This window comes from Nannobrachium achirus (assembly GCF_963921795.1).
Source record: "Nannobrachium achirus genome assembly, chromosome: 6".
Lineage (NCBI taxonomy): Eukaryota > Metazoa > Chordata > Actinopteri > Myctophiformes > Myctophidae > Nannobrachium > Nannobrachium achirus.
In genome coordinates, this window is record NC_137815.1 from 63527898 (window position 1) to 63552027 (window position 24130).

General features: G+C 45.3%; 1 protein-coding gene across 2 annotated transcripts in view; it reads left to right on the forward strand.

Moving 5' to 3' along the window:
* The window catches only part of cdh4 (cadherin 4, type 1, R-cadherin (retinal)), a gene marked incomplete at its 3' end in the record, with an annotated part of 159755 nt that overhangs the window by 96882 nt on the left and 38743 nt on the right, over positions 1 to 24130 (forward strand). For both annotated transcript variants that reach the window (XM_080728850.1, XM_080728851.1), the window contains exon 6: positions 3480 to 3652. In XM_080728850.1, the coding sequence (XP_080584976.1) occupies positions 3480 to 3652 (173 nt within the window). The remainder of the gene's footprint in view (positions 1 to 3479; positions 3653 to 24130) is intronic.

The following is a 24130-nucleotide window of genomic DNA, read 5'->3' on the forward strand; positions in this document are numbered from 1 at the left end:
TTTTTGGCAAATGTTCCGTCCCAGTATAATGGATTTTGATTATCGTCACAACAATCGTGATATGACAATTATAATATCGTCCCATCCCTAATCCATATCACTCTGCTGCCCCCCCCTGTTCCACCACCATGTTAACCGCTTCCAATTAGAACAGATGTATCCATATTAAACACACTGCCTCCAAAACCATACCGTATGTCTCTTGTCCCCAACCTCTCAGATCTCAAGAGCAAAGCCATCACAGCCATACGGTTCTCTATTATTTGCACTGCCTCCATCTGCTTGCAGATCATAGATCACTGAACTGGAAACAGGCCTGTTGGTGTCAAGAGTTTCTTTAACTCTGCCATAACTCTGATTGTGCTTGTATCATTTATATCTTTTGTCTTTTTTTATATCCAAATGCGACTGACGTAAAAAGTCATTGACTCCTTTTATGACTCCTTTTCGGATCCGCAGTGAGGATTCCGTACTACATTGCACACCAAATCCAATGCATCTTAATCATGCAGCAAATGGAAAAAACGCAACGGACCTGTGTGCAAAGCCCTTTAGAGACAATAAAGTGTACAATAAAGTCTTCCTCATTTACCTCCTCAACCTATAGCCAGGATTTCTTTCAATCATCATCTACACTGCCTCTTTGTGTTTGTACTCATGTTTGTTTTAAATTGATGAGCGTTGCACGATAATGATGCAGTCAAGAACAAGGTGATGGAACCGAGTTCCACAAGAATGACTTGAGTTTCGAGTTCCGCAAGCAACATCAAAGGTGGAGAAAATAAATAACCTCAAAACTGTTTTTGAGGTTAAATGCGGGGGTGACAAAATAATTGCCATCTCCTATCCACAAATGACGCCCCACACTGGACCAAACAATGAACGCAACAATAACCAGAATGCTTTGCTCTAGTTTCACAACATTCTCTGCTCTGCAGAAAGTATGACTTTCTTCATGGTTGTTCTGCAGGTCTGCAGCCACCCTCCTTTTATTTTCCTATCCCCATTTAATTTCAACTCTACAACTGCATGTCGTCACTGTCGTGCAGAAACCTCGTATCTCCAAGTTTCAAATTTGTACGTTTTTCCGTAAAGTAAAGCCCTGCTTCATCACACAAGACTATCGCACAAAACTAGTGAAAACAGCTGATCTACAAGCACACAACGCCTCGCACCGCGAGGCGTTGTGTGCTTGTAGATCGGCTGTTTTCACTAGTTTAGATCAGTTTTAAAACGATGAATACAAAACGAACGGTTTTCACATACAAGGTTTCCTCCCGACAACGACGATGTGCTTGTTTGGTTCCTACTGTTCCTGGAGTCTCCCACATGTGGTATACCTATTTACGCTCTCTCTGTATCCCCTCCCGCTTTGGCAACATCCTGGTAGTGGCGGCGCTAGCGGTGGCCTGTAAATGGCTGCCTGATGGAAAGTGACATTTTCTCTGAGCCCTGGAGGTGAGAGGGTGCGAGGTCATCTCTCTCTTTTCCCACACAGAGTGCTCCTAATTGCCTGGTCACATTTGTGAGCCCGGGCTGACAAGCTTGTGCAAATCAATAATTCTGCTCGGGGAAGCGTGTGGTACAGAGTAGAGGACACACACACACACACACACACACACACACACACACACACACACACACACACACACACACACACACACACACACACACACACACACACACACGTGCTGACGGACAACAACGCATCCCCATGTCTACCTTAAATGGCAGTGTTTATCTGGGATTCCAAGACAAATAGGGAGAGAGCATCGGACCATTGCGGGGAGCAGCGTTGCCCACTGAAGGCTAAAATAATGGATGGTGGAAAATGTCGACCCCCAGCGTTGGTAGACTCGGTAGAGATAGAAACTTTGCTTCTAAAGCCCTGCTGATGTGCAGAACAGCAAACAGCGGTGCTGCCTAAAATAGCAGTCTTATTGACCAGACCTTGTTTGTTTATGGGCTTCTAAAAGCCCTAACCCTGAGCAGTTTGCCGCTACACGACAGAGAATGCGCTGTGATTTGTAACGTCTGAGTGAATCATTATATTCATGGTCTTTCATTTCTGGTTCTTGGTTTTTCAGTGTCTCCAGATAGTGGTGGTCTTACAAAAGCACATCCTATTCAGTAGTTGTAAAGAGGCTTGAATAATAGCTCTATTTTCACAATTTCTTTTTTTTTTCTCATTTTTTTTTCTTTTTCTTCTTCATGCTGTGTGTTAAAACTTTCAAGCCCAAATGTTTTTCTCCACTACAGAACATTTTACAGCATCTCTAGAGCAAATTGTCATGTCTGTCTGTATGTCTGTCTGTCTGTCTGGCTGTCTGTTGTATGTATGGCTCCCTCAAGACTGGACCAATTGCATTGTTAGTAGCTAGGGTGTAACGGTATATAGTAACTGAATCGAAAAATGTATTTTAATTTGCAATGATCTACTATATCGATATGCAAAAGTACCGTTTTGGCTTTGTATCGTATCTGTATCTTTTTAGAATGCTAATGATAATCGGTATCGAATCGTTTTGCAGTGCAAATAATTGATTTTATGGAAACAGTATTTGTGCCTTGTATTTAGCAATTTTAAGAAGGAAAATGAATAGCTACTCTTTGTCTATTGATAAATGTGTTCATTGGGTGCGGGTTTGTCCATATGTGTTGAAATATAATGTCCATGTATTTGCCAGAGAATCACAGTGTTTGCTTATTTATATCCATAATAATAGATTTTTCCCTTGCACTATTGACAAGTTTCACACAGATGTAATTTCGATTTTAAATCATTGAATCGAATCGAATCGTATCGCCATGAATTAACCAATATCGTCCATGTATCGTATCGTCAACCATGTATCGTGATGCGTATCGTTGTTAAAATGTATCGTTACACCCCTAATTGTTAGGTTGTATAGTTTTCAGGCATCATTGGGCATTGAAAAGGGTTCAACTACTCATCAACAGTGTTGTTTTCGTCGACTAAAACTATGACGAAAAATGTTTGTCGACTGCGTTTTTTTTTCACTGACGAAAACTAAATAAAAACTAATTGTGATGATTAAAACTAATTCTAATTATATTGACAATTTAGTCAACCAAATAAAAACTAGACTAAAACGTCAGGGAGGGACTAGTGGAGAAGAGAATCATTTTATGTTTGGTTGCTCTCAGGTGTCGCGTGCTGAAAATAGTCGAGCTTGTAGATCGGCTATTTTCAGCACACAACCAAGTGTAAAATCAGTCATTACAATGCCATCAAGGCCTGCCAAAATACATTTCAGTTGACTAAATCAACTGTAGATTTAGTCGCCTAAAAACGTATGATATTTAGTCGACTAAAATTAGACTAAAACTAAAACTTTTCAGGGGACTAAATTATGACTAAAACTAAAAGACATTTTATTCAAAAGACTATGACTAAAACTAAATCTAAATTTGCTGTCAAAAACAACATTGCTCATCAACAACCTTTCCCTTGGCAGGCTCGTCGGTGATGCAGGTGACGGCCAACGACTCTGACGACTACACCACGGCCAACGGCATGGTGCGCTACCGCATCCTGTCCCAGACCCCCCACAGCCCCATCCCCAACATGTTCACCATCAACAGCGAGACCGGAGACATCGTCACCGTGGCCGCCGGCCTGGACAGAGAGGTCAGTTTATGGTTGGCTTAGAGCCGTGGTTCTTAACCTGTGGGCCGGGCCGGGACCCCCAGGGGGGTCCCCAGATTAATTATTTTGGGGTGTCCCCAGATGATTAACTTAATGTGCAACATTGTTTTCTCACTTGAGAGTAAACAAACCGACATAAAGTTTAAGTGTATAGACTAGACACTAGAGGGTACTATCTGCACATCTCTAAAGTGACAATTTAAGGACTTTTAAAACCTTTTTTTAATACCTCTAAAATGAAACATTAAACATTGGCCAAGTTGTCAAATATCAGAGGCAGAAATTGTGAAAATAGGGCGTTGTGAGCATGTAGATCTGCTAGTTTCACAATCAGACGTTTTTAAACAAAAGGTTATGCCTCAACTCTTCCAACTCCAAGTAGTGCTCGTCAGTGCGGGGGTCCCCAGTTCAAATATGAGTACTTTGGGGGTCCCCGCCTGAAAAGGTTGAGAACCACTGGGTTAGAGGTTGAGGCTCACTGCAGGTTGCTGGCTCTGTTGTAAACCCATTTCATCACTTTATGTCACGCATTGCCATTTGTGTCCACTTCATTGCATTTAAAAAAAAATAACTATCTGTCATATGACGTTGTAATGCATTGATCTGTTGTATGTGAAGCTCCATTACCCTCTGCATTGCGGTTTTCACCTTCAACTCCTTCAGCAAATCACTAATAAGGCCATGTAACCCTCACATCAGGTCTCAGTGATTAAGGGGTATGTCGGCTATTCATGCTCAAGGTCACACTAATATGCATTACGCCGGCAAACCAGTATTGTTTCCATTATTTTCATGTTCTATTAAAGTTTATTGGGGTAACTGACCAGACAGTGCATCAACCACATAATCACGACGTCCCCAGAGACCCTGTGTTTCATGTCCTTCCCCCTCTCTCTCTGCCCTCAGTTTCCAGTCTCTCTACTAATAAAGCACCCCTCCCCCGCCCCCCACACCCACCCCAAGGGACTTGCTTGCTTTATGTTGTCTGTCTGACTGCCTGACCTCTTGCAGGTGCGTGCGTACTGTAACTGCGTGTGTACTTTTGAGTATGTGCCTGGTGCCATGTGCTTGTGTCCACCCAGGGGCATCACAAGGGGGGGAAAAGTGGGACCGAGTTACTAGGGCCCAATGTGGAGGGGACTTAATTATTTCATTAGATAAAGTACTATGTTCTATCCGTCTGTCTTTCAATGTTATATGAGATACTTAAAGTGTGGTTCCTGTGGAAATAAGCCTCGGCTTTCTAGGATCTCCTTTTAGTTGACCTTGTACCAGTGATTTGTACTGTCATGAAACTCTATTGCAAACTTCTAATAAATTCTTCAATCAATCAATCAATACTTAGCTATTGAAAAATAGCAGATATACAAGCTCGCTTGTAGATCTGCTATTTTTTGAAAAGTTGCGCAAATCTTTGTATTTTTGAAGCAAACATTTGTAACTCAAATTTTGCTTCTTGGGGGTCCCTGGACTATATTTTGAGATGGGGGTCCGTGGCCAAATATAATTTTGGGCGTCCTTCACATGAAAAGGTTTGAGAGCACCACTGACATAGAAACATAGGTTTTTCAAAAAATCTTAGAAAAAGATTTTTCAAAAATAGCAGATCTACAAGCTCGCCGCTGTGAGCTTGTATATCTGCTATTTTTCAAGAGTTAAAGCACAAAATAATGCGTTCCCAGTCTAAATGGGTCAAACCCCCTCCCCCTATGAAGAACAATCATGGGGGGCCCCGCAGCGAATCCTTGTACCCAGGGCCCAGAAGTTGGTGCATGCGCCATGTGGTTGTTGTGTCCACCCTCCTCCCGGCCACTAGAGACACCCTACCGCCCCCACACCCTCTTCTGTCTGTTGTGTTACAACACTAATGAGCCAGGTCAGGCAGGGTCAACTTTTGTTTATCCCAGATTGCTTCAAGTGGCTCGTGGGCAGCACAAGTCTTTCTATGACAGACTGCTCAGCCTGCGGACTTGTCTCACGCCCACACAGCCGCGCACACTCACACACACGCACGCACGCACGCACGCACGCACGCACGCATGCACACACACTCACACACACACACACACACACATGCACACACACTCACACACACACACACACACACATGCACACGCACACACACACACACTCACACACACACACACACACACACATGCACACGCACACGCACACGCACACACGCACATGCACACGCACACGCACACGCACACGCACACGCACGCACGCACGCACGCACGCACGCACGCACGCACGCACGCACGCACGCACGCACGCACACACACACACACACACACACACACACACTCACACAATGTACACGTTCTCATCTTATATTCTGTGGCTCTCTGTAATCTATAGCAGAGGGGTCTTCAACGTTTTCAGGCCAAGGACCCCTAGCTTGGTTGAGAGAGAGAGATGAAGCAGGGACCCCCTACAACCTTTTCATAGATGCCCATTCCATACAGTTTCATCGTTTGACAGCACAATCATCAGTGTATTTTGGATTCATGTCAATTTGTGTTTTCAGATATTTAACCATTTGGACCGTCAATACTTAATCAAGTTGACCTTTCACTCTGTACTTATTCTGCTCTTTTTCCCCTCTACACCAAACCTCTTTGCTGAAAATAGCCGATCTACAAGCTCGCAACGCCTCCCAGCGTGAGGCGTTGTGAGCTTGTACCGGTAGATCTGCTATTTCTGGCTAAAGTTCTTCGAATATGGATGCTAGGGTTCAAGTGGTTAATATAAAAAAGTAAAAGTTTCTATTACTCAAAGATTTGGCGGCCCCCATGTAGTAACTCTAAGGACCCCCTAGGGGTCCCGGACCCCCTGTTGACGCCTGATCTACAGTATCACATTGGTTCTCAACGTTGGGAATCGCAGCGGTCCAAATGGACTCTTACAATGGGTTATCTCTCTGACCCCAATCTCTACTTTGAAATCCACTGTTTTAATTTAACACTGAGAGTGTACAAACGCGGGTCCATTTGGTTCCACTTATACACACTCGGTGTTACAGACCCGTAAAGGATCCATTTGGACCCCTGCTGGTCCATGGACCCGACATTGAGGATCATTTGTTTAAAGATGGGGTGCCATGATGATTTTTGACCCCCTAAAACAAATTGACATGAATCCAAAATACACTGATGATTGTGCTGTCAAACGATGAAACTATGGAATCTATGAAAAGGTTGTGGGGGTCCCTGCTTCATCTCTCTCTCAACTAAGGGGTCCTCGGCCTGAAAACGTTGAAGACCCCTGTATTGGAGTAAAGTTCAACTCCATAGACACATACTACAAAGCAGAAAAAGTACAAAACTATGGCACCGCCTCTTTAACATTCAAGGACTATATCTGGCTATCCGATTCAGGCACTCAAATTTACACACCCCTCATTACGATGGTAATCTGGTCTCCTTTAATTTTGTTGGCTGAATTTTATTAGTGTCATAAAAGGACAAGTGCCGATCTGAAGCCGTGCAGATCTGTCTCATAATATTTATATTTCAAGTCCCACCGGACCTTCTGAGCACTAATCCCCGGGACAGACGACGCTTTGACATTTTAAAATCGTGATTTTCACACGCAGGGGAAAGCGTATTTTGGAGGATAACCACATGCAGTACACTGCCCTACAAAGGCAGAGCGCAGTAACTACGTTTTGGGACACACCGACATATTTGTGTCGCCCAACGGTCAAATTAGCCTTTATGATATTGGGGGATGAACAATTACCTCAAGAACAGATGTACAATCAGTGTAATATCACTTTTATATCTTTATCTCATTTGGCTGATAAGCTGTAACACTTTAAAACCCATTTTTTGGTGAAATTTGAAAACATAGTTACTGCACTCTGCCTTAGTAACAGGTTAAAACAAACTCTCGCGGAACAAAACTGACGGTTTTGTTTTCAGGTTGATACGCGAATGATACATGGCGGACATGAATGCTCCTGGCGCGTCCAGGTTTTTACAAAGAGCTGGCACGGCATGACGACGGCGGTAACATTTGTGGGACGACACAAAGGGGTGGTGACTGTGAATGCGGGCCAGCACGGCGTTGGCTCAGGCAGTGGAGCGGCAGCAGCTGATGTGACTGAGGAAGAGCTCATTAATCTGGACACATCAAACCAGTCTCGGTCCCACCTGCCTCTGATCCTCCCACTAAAACTGGGACGCACCTGGGCGCTCACCCGCCTGCTGTTGAGGTCACCAACACAAACACACACACACGCACATGTCATGCACACGCACACGCACACGCACATGGCATGCACACGCACGCGCTCGCGCTCACACACACAGGGGTGTCGCACCAAATTCTGGGCCCTGGGTACAAGGGTTCACTGCCTGAGTGAGTCGTGAACATTTTGCGCAAGTCTTTGAATATTTCAAATCCTTCTAAGGTTTTTTTTTTTTTAACCTACAGTATGTTTCTATGTCAGTGGTAATCACACTTTTTCACGTGAAGGACCCCCAAAATGATAGGTATTTTGCCACACGGACCCACACTTCAAAACATTTTCACAACTTTTCAAAAATAGCAGATCTACAAGCTCGCAGCCGCGCTGTGAGCTCGTATATCTGCTATTCTTCAATAGCTAAAGTATAAAATAATTAAGGCCCCTCCACCTTGGGGCCCTAGTAACTCAGTCCCACTTTTTCCTCCCCTTGTGAAGCCCCTGCACACACACACACACACACACACACACACACACACACACACACACACACACACACACACACACACACACACACACACACGAGGGACACACAGATATTGTCACTGACGGACGGAACACCGCTACTTTTCAGGAAATGGGATAAAGAACCAGTGTTTTCCGACGGATGGGTACAATGTAGTTATTATTTTAGTCACAAGCTTTTGTTAATATTTGTAATTCGTATGCTATTTATAAAACCTTCAGGCACACTTAACCACTTTCAATGTTTCAAAAGTAGCAGAAAATACCAGGTAAGTTCACAATGTGTCGTGGTCGTGAATCGTGATGCATTGTGAGCTTGTAGAGCTAGGTTATTTTCACTACTTTATGTAGACAATAATATTGTATACAGTAGGTTTCTGCCCGAACGTAATGATATACGCATACTGTTTACACTCCAGGGTGGAAGTTTGGTGTTTACAAAGATCCTCAATGTTAATTTAACTGTGTACAACGCCTACAGTATGGAACCAAATGGAAATGGAAATAAATCCATTCCATTTGTTACACTCTCGATTTTAATTGAGTCCATGCATAGACAGCCACACACGTACGCACGCACACATGCACACGCGCACACACACACACACACACACACATACGCGCTCACACACACACACACACACACACACACACACACACACACACACACACACACACACACACACACACACACACTGCTGTGCTATCCTATCACATGATTTATACACCCTCCTCTACACTTGTTCACACACTGCTGATTGCATAGGCTCAACAACAACATGCAAACCCTCATGTCGTCGTTGTCGGGTGAAAACCTTGTATGTACAAAACCGTTCATTTTGCATTCATCATTTTAAAAATGATCTAAACGAGTGAAAACAGCCAATCTACAAGCACACAACGCCTCGCACCGCGAGGCGTTGTGTGCTTGTAGATCTGCTGTTTTCACTACTTTTGTGCGACGGCCTTGTACGGCAAAGCAGGGCTTTACTTTGCGAAAGAGCGTACACATTTGAAACTTGGAGATATACAAGGTTTCCACCCGACAACGACGATGCATTAGATTCTCTCACGCTCTCTGCTCCCCTCCTTTAGCTTTCCTCTGCCCATTAGAATATTCATGTGCTTAATTAAGGGGTGAACTGGGCTGTCCCTGTGACGAGGAGGCCAGGGGGTGAGCGGAGGTTAGCGTGCGCTGATCACCTCCGCTGAATACCAATTACCCCGGCCCTCGTACCCTCATGGCTCGGGACCTCTCACCTCCGGGGGTCTCACAACGCCACTGCGTATTTCAGCCCACAGGTTAACCAGCTGGGCTAAGCTGTAAACATGCATGTATACATAAGCCCTCCTGTACGGTACTGTACTGTATGTACTGTACTGTAGGGGCCTGTGTGTATCCGCCTGTGCCTGTTGGACTCTACACTAGTAAGACGCCTCAGGGCAACAAGCGACCTCACCCTAAAGGGTGAGGTCGCGCCACAGTGATGTGGACATCAGGGATGTGGACATCAAGGATCTCCATATATGGGCATACAAGGGATTTGTTCCCCCTGGCATCACAGGGATCTCTCTAACAGGGCATATTTTTTTTTTTTTTTTTTTTATCCCACGATTTTGTAGCCCGTTTTCACCCAGTGCCAATTGCCTATGTAATCCCACCCTGTAGACAATATGCCTTCCGGTTGGTTCCAAGATTTCTAGCGGAAGTGCTGCGTTTAACGGAAGTTACCTTAGGGGAAAACCGGGGAAGCTCACTTCCGGGAAGCTCACACGGCGGAAGTTGAGCGCTTTCTGCCTTATATTGTCACCAGGCTTTTCTCTTTTAAAGCCTGGCTACGCAAGGCTAATGTAATCCTGGGCTCTGCTCTCCCTCTGCCGCGCCTGGGGAGACAACGAATTTACCTCATGCTTCCTTCTATGCATGAGTAGTCCAAGTTGTTTCTTTTCATCTGACAGTGGGGTTTTCCCCAGTTTGGACGCAACGGGTGGAACGTACACCTTATTCCAACCAGTTCCTTCCTCCATCAGGCGCCCCGGCTGGCCAGGGGGAGGCAGTATAGCGACCAGGATTACTGCATGTTTTTGTGTCTACCCTATAGGAGACACGGGGAGAACATGCAAACTCCACACAGAAACGGACAGGGCATCATTAATATGTTAGTGTGACATCACTAATGTTATTAGCCCACGGACCCCCATTTGCTGTTATTTATAACACTTGCACGGCAAATTATTTATTCGTATTGTGTGATTTTCCATATCGTCGTTGTCGGACAGAAACCTTGTATCTCCAAGTTTCAAATCTGTATGTTTTTTTCGCAAAGCAAAGCCCTGATTCATCATACAAGGCCGTCGCACGAAAGTAGTGAAAACAGCCGATCTACAAGCACACAACGCCTCGCGGTGCGAGGCGTTGTGTGCTTGTAGATGGGCTGTTTTTCCTAGTTTAAATCATTTTAAAAATGATAACTACAAAACGAAAGGTTTTGGACATACAAGGTTTCCACCCGACAACGACGATATGCTTTTTTTTGGTTTGTATTGTTCATTGTTCATTGTTCGGAGCAGCGGTGCCAATATAACGATTTTAATTGCACCGAGTTGAAGTGAAAAGTCACATGCAGAGACACACAGCGGGCCTTGGTATGTCACAGCTGGCACGGCCAATCTCCCTGTGTGCCCGCCGTCCTTGGAACGGCATAGATTGGCATGCAGAGCAGAGCTGTTGTCTTTCCTCTCCCCCAGGCTATCTCAAACCCCCCTCCCTCCCCCCCTCCCCTCTAACCCCACCCCCTGGGCACTGAATAGGCACGGCGCTGCATGTGCAGTACCTCGCTGTCTGCCAACAGGGGTGTCGCACCAAACCCTGGGCCCTGGGTGCAAGGATTCACTCACATTTTGCTCTTTAACTATTGAAAAATAGCGGATCTACAAGCTCACAGCGGCTGCGACCCCCATCTCAAAATATTTAGTTCCAGCGACTCCCCTAGAGGCAAAATTTGGGTTAGAAATGTTCGCTTAAAAAATACATATATTCAAAGATTTGCACACATTCTCACGACTTTTCAAAAATAGCACATCTACAAGCTCAAGTGCCGCGCTGCAAGCTTGTATATCTGCTAGTTTTCAATAGCTAAAGTATAAAATAATTAAGTCCCCTCCTCCATTGGGCCCTAGTAACTCAGTCCCACTCCCCCCCTCCCTTTTGTGACGCCCCTGTCTGCCAGCACTGACTGCTGTGTTTCCAGGCTGGAACATCGCAGCATGATTAGGACATTGCCATTGACAGCTCCGGGGACATGAGCGCCCACAGGCTGGCCCTATTAAGGAGCTGTAGGGCCTGGCTGGGGGATTCAGGCACAGAGCCGGGCGCCTAAATGGCCCTGGGCCTTTACGGTGCTTTCTGGAGAGGTGCTGAGTCAGTGTTAGTCAGCATAGAGGCGCCTATTACCTGCCTCTGTGAGGATTTAGCCCTCAGACAGCACAAGCCCCGTGGAGGATTGTGTTTGTCATCCAATGGAGAGGAGTTGGCAATCGTGGGTGGATGTTGACTGCTTGTTTTTTATGAGAGAGAGAGAGAATCTTGGATGTACAATACCATATTGTCACTGTCGAGCAGAAACGTAGTATCTCCAAGTTTCACATTCATACATTTTTTTGTTAAGTAAAGCCCTGCTTCATCATACCAGACCGTTTGACAAAGCTAGTGAAAATAGCAGATCTGCAAGCACACAACGCCTCGCGTTGCGAGGCGTTGTGTGCTTGTAGATCGGCTGTTTTCACTCGTCTAGATTGTTTTTAAAATGATAAATACAAAACGAACGGTTTTGGACATACAAGGTTTCCGCCCCGACAACGACGATATCTGAATGCACAATAGATTTCCTGGAAGAGGCTTCGGAGAACACAACAGTGTTGCCATCCTTTCACAATCCACAGCGGGCTTGTGTGTCTGAATGAACCAATTGTATTTTTGCGCTGTTCTTTTTAGGCCTGCTTCTTCGTGCTAAGTAATTCATTTTTATTTCACTAGAAGTCGCAGCCCTTTACCTGGGAGAGCTCAGCGGAGCGGTAGAAATGGAAGCGCAGAGGAAGGGAAACTGGAAGAGAGAATAAAAACTAAATATTTGCTTGTTAAAGAAGGTTAAAAAAACAAATTACTATTGGATTGAGCTGTGCACTTTGTTATTGTTCATGTTTAACAAGCATATCGTCGTTGTCGGGTGGAAACCTTGTATGTCCAAGACATGTATTTATCTTTTTTTTCACTGAAATGGTGAAAATAGCAGATCTACAAGCACACAACGAGGCGCTGTGTGCTTGTAGATCAGCATTTTTCACTACTTTTGTGTGACAGCCTTGTCTGATGAAGCAGGGCTTTATATGGTGAAAAACTTGAAACTTGGAGATACAAAGTTTCTGCCCAACAGTGAAGATAAAGGGTTTATTCATTTTTCTTTTTTTCTTTTTTTTCTTCATTTTATTGATGCAGATATGCTGTTCTGGATATTACTGTACTTCCATTTTGTGACAACCGCATTGCATTGGCAGTTTACGTATTATTCTCCTTGTCATGTCCATAAAGCATTTGGGTTCAAATGTAACATAATTTAATTAAAGAATTGCATCTCTATAAATTACGTGAATCTCTGCCTGCATGCAAGTGTCCTTCGTGTATCTTGAGAATCGTTGGACCGTTCTACTTACAAATCGGCATATACAGCATATCGGCGAGGACCCAAGGGAGTCCAGTGTTAGATCAGTCAGATCTGCGGTTCTCCTAAAATAAATCTCCTTACAGTATATATGGAGATCCCTGATGTCATCAATATGATGTCATTGTACTACCGTCATAGACCGGCCTCCAAGTAATAGTACTTGGATAATTGGGTATTGCACAAAGTACTCTGACAATGGGTAATATTGCCTAATCGAGGATGTGTTCATAATTTATACATAATATTGTGTAATTATGTATTATTACACATATTACATAATTTAATTTAATTTAATTTAATTTAATTTAATTTAATTTAATTTAATTTAATTTAATTTAATTTAATTTAATTGCAGGTACAGGTTTAGCTGTCAGTGAAATGTTCCATCTAATGAATCAATCGCACGCATCCTAGATGTAAATGGAGTCAGTGACGCTCTAACGCTCTAGACTAGCGCCTCTAACGCTCTAACGCTCTAGACTAGCGCCTCTAACGCTCTAACGCTCTCAGTCAGTCAGCTCAATGCATTTCCACGTTTATCTATTCACTTGCTTCAGCAACTGATCCCACACTTTCACATGGCATTGACCATTAGCATTATACAGAGCTTTATTAGCGTTTTCTTCACACTTCTGTTCAACTCTATGGCTGAGTCTGTTGTCAGGGTTACGGTCATGTCCTCGAGTCCAGGCCATGGGATCTGTAGCCCCACACACACACCCACACACAACCTCTATGGTGTGACATGACTATAGAGATATTGTGCACAGATTTGCGTGATTTTTGGACAAAGTATGTAGGAGTACTGTTTTGCAAATATCGGCCTCATGGTGGCACTAGAACAGGCCCATGTGAAACATGTGGGGCAGAGGTTCTGAATTGGCATCCAGGGACTGTGTGTGCACAGTTTGGCAGCGACCGGGCCAACGTTGCCGGAGATTAGCTGTTAACGGACAGACGGACACACGGACACACGAACAGACACACGGACGGACAGACAGGGGGCAAAACATAGTCTCGGCCATGCCTTTCGGCCTGGCGAAGATCAAACAGAAACAGAGATAGAATAGAAAGAGATACAGAGAGAAGAGACAAACAAACAGAGACAAAGATGGAAACAGACAGACATAGAAGAGACGGATTGTGACAACATCCAAATTGTTTTGCACGACTGGGACTTCTGTGCGAGTAGTAATTCATTATTGAATTATGTATACATTGATTGATTTTTAGTCCTGTTCAGGTTTAATTAGTTTGCAAACATTTTGCCTGAAAAATCTGTTTTATTTTTCTGTCAGATGCCACTTTGTTTCTCTTTTCACAGCTGTGCTCCTGCTAACAAAGAGGCACGCACGCACACACACACGCACGCACGCACGCACGCACGCACGCACGCACGCACGCACGCACGCACGCACGCACACACACACACACACACACACAGCCTAGTTGCTTGCGCACCATTATGCCTATAACGCAAAGTGACGTGATGTGAGCTTCTTTGGTTTGCGGGACACTGTTGTACGACTAGGTATGAACCAGACTGCAGTTAACTCCGTGCTACACAGATATTTCCATCCTGTTCTGGCCCTTCTCTTGGCTCGAGTTGTTGATTAGCGGCCAACAAGTTGCTGATAGCCTGGAGCCCTTTTTCCGCTTCGTCCTTTCTTCTGTCACCCGGGTGGTAAACTACCTAATTTAGTGCCAGGGATAAGGCACAGGGGGATTTAGTGTCGGTAGAGCCCTGTGTGCCGAGGTGTTGTTATGGCCAGGGGCGTCACACCAAATGCTGGGCCCTGGGTACAAGGATTCACTGTGGGCCCCCCATGAATGTTAACTATTGAAAAATAGCAGATATACAAGCTCACAGCGCGGCACCGAGTGCCGCGCTGCGAGCTTGTAGATCTGCTATTTTTGAGAAATCGTGAATATAACGTGCAAGAAACTTGTGTTTCTATGTCAGTGGTGCTCAAACTTTTTCATGTGAAGGACCCCCAAAATGATATGAATCTGGCCACGGACCCCCATCTCAAAATATCTAGTTCCAGGGACCCCCTAGAAGCAAAATTTGAGTTAGAAATGTTCGCTTAAAAAATACATATATATTCAAAGATTTTCACAACTTTTCAAAAATAGCAGATCTACAAGCTCGCAGCGCGGCACTCGGTGCCGCGCTGTGAGCTTGTATATCTGCTATTTTTCTTTTTTTTTTTACTTAATTTTTATCCCACAATTTTGTAACCCATTTTTTCACCCAGTGCTAATTGCCTATGTAATCCTGGGCTCTGCTCTCCCTCTGCCGCGCCTGGGGAGACAACGGACTGACCTCATGCTTTCTTCTATGCATGAGGAGTCCAAGTTGCTTCTTTTCACCTGACAGTGGAGATTTCCCTGGTTTGGACGTAGCGCGTGGAAGGAACACGTTATTCCAACCAGTTCCTTTCCCCTCCATCAGGCGCCCCAGCTGGCTAGGGGGAGGAATTATTGAGACCAGGATTACGTGCATGTTTTTGTGAGGGTATCAACCCTAGGAGACACGGGGAGAACATGCAAACTCCACACAGAAAGGCCCTATCGCCAACCCCACCTAGGGTGTGGGCGCTGATGACGCAGAGGAGGAACACGCCGCCAGCGCCCACAGCGTCCCCCAGCGGAAATCGAACCCAGGACCTTCTAGCTGTGAGGCGAAGCGCTAACCACTGCGCCACCGTGCCCCTATATCTGCTATTTTTCAATAGATAAAGTTATTAGGGCCCCTCCACCTTGGGCCCCAGTAACTCAGTCCCATTTTCCTACCCCTTGTGACGCCCCTGGAGCCCTGTGCCGAGGTGTTGTTATGGCCTCAGATGGCTTCCGCAACACCCACAGACTAAAGTCTAGGAGACTGACGGCCAGGGACGTGCTGGCCATTGGGAAAAGCGGGACAACTCCCGAACGGCCGGTTCATTCCCAGCCGGTCCAGGCCGGCCATTAGGAAAAAAATGTAAATAAAATGTCGGCCTTCGTTCCACTTTGGGGGCTGGGCGGCCACAAAGTAAATCGTCACTGTCGGGCAGAAACCTTGTATCTCCAAGTTTCAAATGTATAAATTTTTTCGCAAAGCAAAGCCCTGCTTCATCATACAAGGCCGTTGCGCAAAAGTAGTGAAAACAGCAGATCTACAAGCACACAACGCCTCGCGTTGCGACGCGTTGTGTGCTTGTAGATCGGCTGTTTTCACTAAAATGATAAATACAAAACAAACGGTTTTGAACATACAAGGTTTTCACCCGACAACAACGCAATATAACTCATGTACAGTAATTGGCCCACTGGGTTGTCACTTGTCATGATCTGAAATGGCAAATCTTTGAGTAGCAACAGCGCTATAGAGAGAGATCTCTCTCTATAGCGCGCAATGAGGGCCTCTCCAACTCTTTTTCCCGGGCTGAATCAGGGGCCCAGCACGTCCCTGCTGACGGCTTGCGGGAGAAGCTGAGCTGTTGTTCTGGGTTGTTGTGGGAGAGGAAGGCTTATTACCTCTCGCTGCTGGACTCTACTCTAACAGAGAGAGCTTCTGTTCTGCACTTCTGCTACAGGACTCATTAGAGACCCTTTATTGGCTTGTTAGGGCAGCCACTTTCTGACAGCAGAGACCCTGCTTGAGGGTGTGTGTGTGTGTGTGGCGCGCGCGCGCGCGTGTGTGTGTGTGTGTGCGTGCGTGGATGCGTGAGAGTATGTGCATGCATGCATATCGTCGTTGTCGGGTGGAAACCTTATATGTCCAAAACCGTTTGTTTTGTATTTATCATTTTGAAAATGATTTAAACTAGTGAAAACAGCCGATCTACAAGCACACAACGCCTCGCACCGCGAGGCGTTGTGTGCTTGTAGATCTGCTGTTTTCGCTACTTTTGCGCAAGGGCCTTGTATGATGAAGCAGGGCTTTGCTTTATGAAAAAAACATACACATTTGAAACTTGGAGATACGAGGTTTCTGCCCAACAGTGACAATATATTTGTTGTGTATGCATAAATGTACTGTATAAATGTACAGTATATGCATGAATGCGAGTGACATGTGCACGTCTGAATCTGTGTCTGTGACCGCGTGCACGATTGCTATCTTGCATTGTGTGTGCGTGCGTGCGTGCGTGCGTGCGTGCGTGCGTGCGTGCGTGCGTGCGTGCGTGCGTGCGTGCGTGCGTAAGTGCGTGCGTGCGTGCGTGCGTGCGTGCAAGCCTGTGTGTGTGTGTGTTCCAACCAGTTCCCATTCAGTGGAGCGTGAGCAGATCGGTACATGCACTCACAGGCCCATAAACACACAACTGCTCTCAGGTGAGCCATATAGCCCTGCAGAAAAGGATGCCCCCCCCCCCCCACACACTACCACCGCCACCAGTGTGTATGTGTGTGTGTGAGAGAGAGGGAGAGATAGAGAGAGAGAGAGAGAGAGAGAGAGAGAGAGAGAGAGAGAGCACTACTGCTGGTTTGCAGGGGTGTCGCACCAAATTCTGGGCCCTGGGTACAAGGATTCACTCACTTTTTGTGCTTTAACTATTGAAAAATAGCAGATATACAAGCTCACAGCGAGCTTGTAGATCTGCTATTTTTTTTTAATCGTGAAAATGTGTGCAAGTCTTTGAAAACGTTTCTATTGTCAGTGGTGCTCAAACTTTTTCATGTGAAGGACCCCCAAAATGACATCTGAAAATATTGAGTTCCAGGGACCCCCCAGAAGCAAAATTTGCTTAACAGATCTACAAGCTCGCAGCGCGGCACCGTGAGCTTGTATATCTGCTATTTTTCAATAGCTCAGTTTGTAAGTACTGTACATGCGTGGATCTCTCAGTGTGTGTCCAGACAGAGACGGATGCATCAAAGGTTCTATTTACTGGATTGCTCTGTAAGGGGAACCAGTATTGATATTTCATTATGAGTCTAATAAAGGTCAGCCTGTAGAGAGTTTTCATTAATAAGGAACAGATTAACATGTGTTTGAAGCGTCTCCCATGAAGCCAGGCTCTTAAGTGACTGTGGCAGGCCGGGGTTTAAGATGAAAGATGTATTTGCATGTTACGCTTCATTCCAGATACTCTATTTGGCAGTGTATCTCAAAGTGGATTCCTGGGACTCTGACAGTAGCTTTAGGGGAGTCTAAATGGACAGTGTACAAATGGAACCAAATGAACCCATTTGTAGACTGTCAGAGTTAAGGGGAAACCTTGAAATTGGAACGTTTGAGAAACAATGCTCTATGGTAGAAAGGAAACCGGGGGTAGAGAGAGGAGGGACATGCCAGACAAGATGGGGGTGGGATTTGAACCAGGGTCCTTGTGCTCACAGGGTGCATTATATATTGTCACTGTCTGGCCAAAAACTCTTAACTCCATTTTTTAGTTTTTTGATTTTTTTGGCATAAATCAGGGATATTGAACATTACATGGGTTAGGGTTAGGGTTACAGAATTACATCTGAGTGTTGGTTAAAATAATATGGAACCAATGGAAAGTAGTAAAAAGTGCTTGGGACAAAACCTCCTAACCTCTTATCAGTTCTCGGCCCGCCGGCGGGCCCGCCGGCCGTACTTTGACAAACATTCACGTCCACGCAAGCGTGTGTTTCACCTATATGTCGCATACCTATAGAAAGCCACGAGTCTTGTGATTACATAGCTGCAAACCCCGTGGTTGTAGCATCAAAACTCGCGCTACTATCAACGTTGAAGACCAACATACATAAACAAACAAATGTTGATAAAGTTATTGCTACTCACGTTCAAAACTGGTTTCTAGTCCACCAACATGATCTATTTCCACAATAATGTTGTTCTTATTTCGTGGAAAGTACACATAATCCAAGCCATTGATTGAAAATAGTCCAAACCATGTTTTCCTTCATGCCATCACTGTTCTCCCATTGCCAGATATACAAACGTGATGACGACGACAGACAATTCTTCACAGTGTTTTGCATGTAAATCCAGTCCGCATTTTCAGTATAACCCTTTGTTTGGTCACAAAATGGCCCCCAAACTATGATAAACTCCACACTTTCTGCCAAACCAACTAGCTTTTTTTCCTTCATAAATATGTGCTATTGAACACCCTTTACGTCTGTGTGTTGGTTAAAATAATATTGAACCAATGAAAAGTAGTAAAAAGCCCTTCGGTCAAAACCTCCTAAATCCACTTGAGCTCATTTTCCCAAAAATGAACATTTTGCCACGTTTCGGCCCGACAGCATGAGATATGGTCTGTATACTAACTGGCTGAACCACCAGGGTTTAAGTCTTTCATACCCGTCTCGCTGATCTGACCGATATGACTGTCTATATGTAACCTTTATAACTGACAGATAATATCATTTGTCGTTTGACAAAACGCAAAAATGTGACAGTTACCCAAAAGTAACTCAAGTGATGCGTATGCGGCTTCAGACCGACATACAGGCAGACGGACAGACAGGCAGAGAAAGAGGAGAGAATGAGACAAAGAAAGGACCAGGAAGACAGAGAGAGAGAGAGAGAGAGAGAGAGAGAGAGAGAGAGGAGAGAGAGAGAGAGAGAGAGGAGAAAGTAAGATAAAAGACTCAGACAGCAGGGACGTGCAGAGAATGTTGGAGAGGCAGGGGCTGACATTTCTAAAAGGGCCTTTTGGTGAATATATTGAAAATAGACGCGTTGTGAGCTTGGAGGTCGGCTATTTTCGGTACTTGATACCACACTCAACTAAGCATAATCAAGTCAATACTGGAGATGTGACGTAACGGCATGGATTTCTACACAGAGAGGGCAATTCTTTCAACATAAGATGCTGCATTTGAGTTCAGGAGAGTTTGGACAAGGCAATTCTCTTGAATGCTGCCTTCAGGTATGGCATGGAAAGAGGCCGATTTCTTTCACCGTAGTAAAAACTGCATTCATGGTCTGGACAAGGGCATTCACGAATAGTAATTTTTAGTATTCGAATTATTCGACCTCAAAGTATTCAAATAGTCGAATATTCGACAGGACAGGTTTTTCGCCGTATACTCCAATGCATTTCCCCATCTTTAAAGCCCTTTATCTCCGATGTTTGTTTTATGGCTAAAACTGTGGCCGCGTGCGGCAAAATGTCCAAATTTTGATCGGCAGTGAACAGCTATGATCAACACTAGCCAGACAGACAGACAGACAGACAGACAGACAGACAGACAGACAGACAGACAGACAGACAGACAGACAGACAGAGGAAGGAACGAGAGAGGAAGTGGTGGACGGTAAGAACACCTTCTGAGCAGGGGTAGCACACCTGACAACGGAGGTGCAGACAGAAAGATAACAAGATATGCAAGATATCAAAAGAGGGAGAGAACCCAGGGTATAGCATGCGAGCGGGAGAGCAGGCCTGCCAGAGAGACGGGGGAAAAAAATATGAAAGGAAACCAAGATAGAAGTAAGAAAGTCAAAAGAAGCAAAGGCACGTAAGCAAAGAATCAATAACACTCGTCTGCACCCAACAACTGCACGACCTCCTCTAGCGAGCCTTACTTCCACTCCTCCAGGCAGTCTCCAACATCAATGCAGCAGGGGTGTCGCTCCAAATCCTGGGCCCTGGGTACAAGGATTCACTGTCGGGCCCCCCCATGAATGTTCTTCATAGGGGAAGGGGTTTAACCCCTTTAGATTGGGAACGCATTATTTTTTGCGTTGAATATTGAAAAATAGCAGATCTACAAGCTCACAGTGCGGCACAGAGTGCCTTGCTGCGAGCTTGTAGATCTGCTATTTTTGAAAATTCGTGAAAATGTGTCTCTCAAAAGGTCTTTCAATATTTTTGATCTGATTCTTAATGTCTTCTAAATCCTTCTAAGGTTTTTCAGAAAAACCTATGTTTCTATGTTAATGGACCCCCAAAATGATATGTATTTGGCCACGGACCCCCATCTCAAAATATTTAGTTCCAGGGTTCCCAGAAGCAAGATTTTAGTTCCAAATGTCTGCTTAAAAAATACATATATTCACACATTTTCAAGCTCACAGTGTGGCACTTGGTGCCACGCTGTGAGCTTGCATATCTGCTATTTTTCAATAGCTTAAGCATTTTAAGGCCCCTCCACCTTGGGCCCTAGTAACTCAGTCCCACATCCCCCCCCCCCCCCCCCCCCCCCCCCTTTGTGACGCCCCTGTCAGAGCTCCACAGGTCATTAGATGTTACGACCCCAAGGTCAGCGTGCCTTTGCTAACCAGGAGATAGCACCACGTTAGCCCGCTGACACAAGATGTATCTGAGGCCAAACACTGTATAGTAGCCTGCGCTCAAAGCATTGGCCATGTCCTTGACGCTTAGGTTCTCTGTGTGTCTGTCTCTTTCTCTCTCTCTCTCTCACACACACAACCCCTCCCTCTGTAAGACTGGCGCAATGGAAGCTTGAGCCAAACGGATTAAGAAAGGCCACATAGCAGACAAGCGTATACAGAGAGAGAGAGAGAGAGAGAGAGAGAGAGAGAGAGAGAGAGAGAGAGAGAGAGAGAGAGAGAGAGAGAGAGAGAGAGAGAGAGAGGGGGAGATACTTTTCTCCATAATGAACTTTCAGTACCATGGACAGAGGCAAGGTTCAGCACTGTGTGGATGGATTCTAGTCCAGTCAATCTGAGGTTTGACCCAAAAGAAATTGCAATAGTAATGGTTCAAGGTTTTTTATGATCCTTTGGGTCATCCAAAACACATGTTAAAAATCTTCCAACATATTCTTAGTGGATCAAGGTAAATTCAGGGGGTTCATGTTTGGGTCCCTTCACTTACTATACAGGAAAACAATACCTAAAAAATCACACTCGTGTGAACTGAGCGGTGGTGTGTGTGTGTGTGTGTGTGTGTGTGTGTGTGTGTGTGTGTGTGTGTGTGTGTGTGTGTGTGTGTGTGTGTGTGTGTGTGTGTGTGTGTGTGCCCCCTGTGTGTGTGTGTGTGTGTGTGTGTGTGTGTGTGTGTGTGTGTGTGTGTGTGTGTGTGTGTGTGTGTGTGCCCCCTGTGTGTGTTTGTGTGTGAGTGTGCCTGGCCTATGCCTGGCCTATCCTGAACAACAGCGCCCCTGTGTGGTCAGAAAAGGTTACTGCAGGCTACATACCCGGAGACAGACAGACAGACAGACAGACAGACAAACAGACAAGACAGACAGACAAACAGACAGACAGACAGACCCACACACACGGCCACGTATAGGAGCGTTGTGACCACCGCTCAAAAATCTTCTTTAAGTAGCATGAGGGTTCTAACTAGGGGCTTTTCATGATTCTGAATCCATTGCAAGCATTTGTTTTGCACGAAAAACATTCCTCAAGCTAAAAATGGACCCCACAAAAGTGTGAAAAGTGACGACTCATCACTAAACCATCACTATACCATAGTGTTTTGGGTCTGTTTTTGGCCCGAGGAATGTTTTTCGTGCAAAACAAATGTTTTCAATGGATTCGGAATCATGAAAACCCCCCAGTTAAACGCCTCACATGCTACTTAAAGAAGATTTTTTGGGGGGTCTTTTTTCCTGTATAGTAAGTGAAGGGACCCAAACATGAACCCCCTGAATTGACCTTGATCCACTAAGTATATTTTGGAAGATTTCTAACATGTGTTTTGGATGACCCTAAGGATCATAAAAAACCCTGAATGATTACTATTGCAATTTATTTTGGGTCATGCCCCTTTTTTCCTTAGATTGACTGGCCTATTCAGTCTCTCTGGCTCTTCCTTTTTCCTGTGTTGGTTTGCTCTGTTGCGTGTGAACGCAAAATGCGTTTGAAAGCAAAAACTCAAAAAGAAGGTAGCTTGAATCTGCCTTAGTTATCAATCTACAAGCTAAACTAGAAGCAGTGCTCTTCCGAGCACAGGTCTCCACCAGGCCACACAAATCGGCCTGTTATAGCGCCACCATGAGGCTGATTTAAAAAATGTGGGGCAGAGGTTCTGAATTAGCATCCAGGGAGTGTGTGTGCTCAGTTTGGCAGCGATCGGGCCAACGGCGCCAGAGATTAGCTGGTAACAACCAGGCCACACAAAACGGCCTGTTATAGCGCCACCATGAGGCTGATTTGAAAAATGTGGGGCAGAGGTTCTAGATTGGCATCCAGGGAGTGTGTGTGCTCAGTTTGGCAGCGATCGGGCCAACGGTGACTGAGATTAGCTGTTCACAAACTGCGAGGACGCACGGATGCACGCACGGACGCACGCACGGACGCACGGACGCACGGACGGACGGACGGACGGAGGGGAAAACATACTCTCCCTCAGCCTTCGGCTGGTGGAGACAATAAAACCATAAAGAAGGCCAGCTCAGTAGTTGGCATGCGAATGGAAGGGCTGAGGTCAGTTGCAGAGAGGAGGATTAGGGACAAACTGAATTCCATCCTGGTTAACCCCTCCCATCTTCTTTACGGTGATATGCAGGAGAGGAAGAGCACTTTCAGCCAGAGGCTCACTTTCCCCCCGAAAATGCACACGGAGCGGTATAGACGTTCTTTCTTGCCAACTGCCATCAGACTGTACAATTTACATGTATAAGGACTCTTTCCCTCATGCACAGAGTCATGGATCGACTCAGGTCTTTTGTATTTGTGTCCATATGTTTGTTGTGTCCTTTTTTTGTCCAGTAGTTTATCTAGGTATTGTCACACTATGCTGCTGTAACACCTTAATTTCCTTTCAGCGATTAATAAAGTATATGTCATCTCATCTCAATCTGACGTGAGTGTGCGTGCGTGGTACAGAATGCACTGTGCTCGTAACACGGTGACATGGGGCTGGTCCCTCTCAATCTAACCGAGCTAAACACTGTCCAGTGCCACTGTATTATCTGCTGCATGGCGGTGCCTCTGAGAGTGGCGGCGGCACCTCCATTAAAATGAGTGATGGTCTGGGCCCTGCTCCCACAGCTGAGAGAGGAGACTTTTAGGCTGTAATGGATAAGCCTTTCACCAACGCTCCCTCACTGCACACTGCACTGCCTCGACTTCAACAGCGCAACGAGTGTGTATTAGTGTCTGTTAGTGTGTGTGTGTGTGTGTGT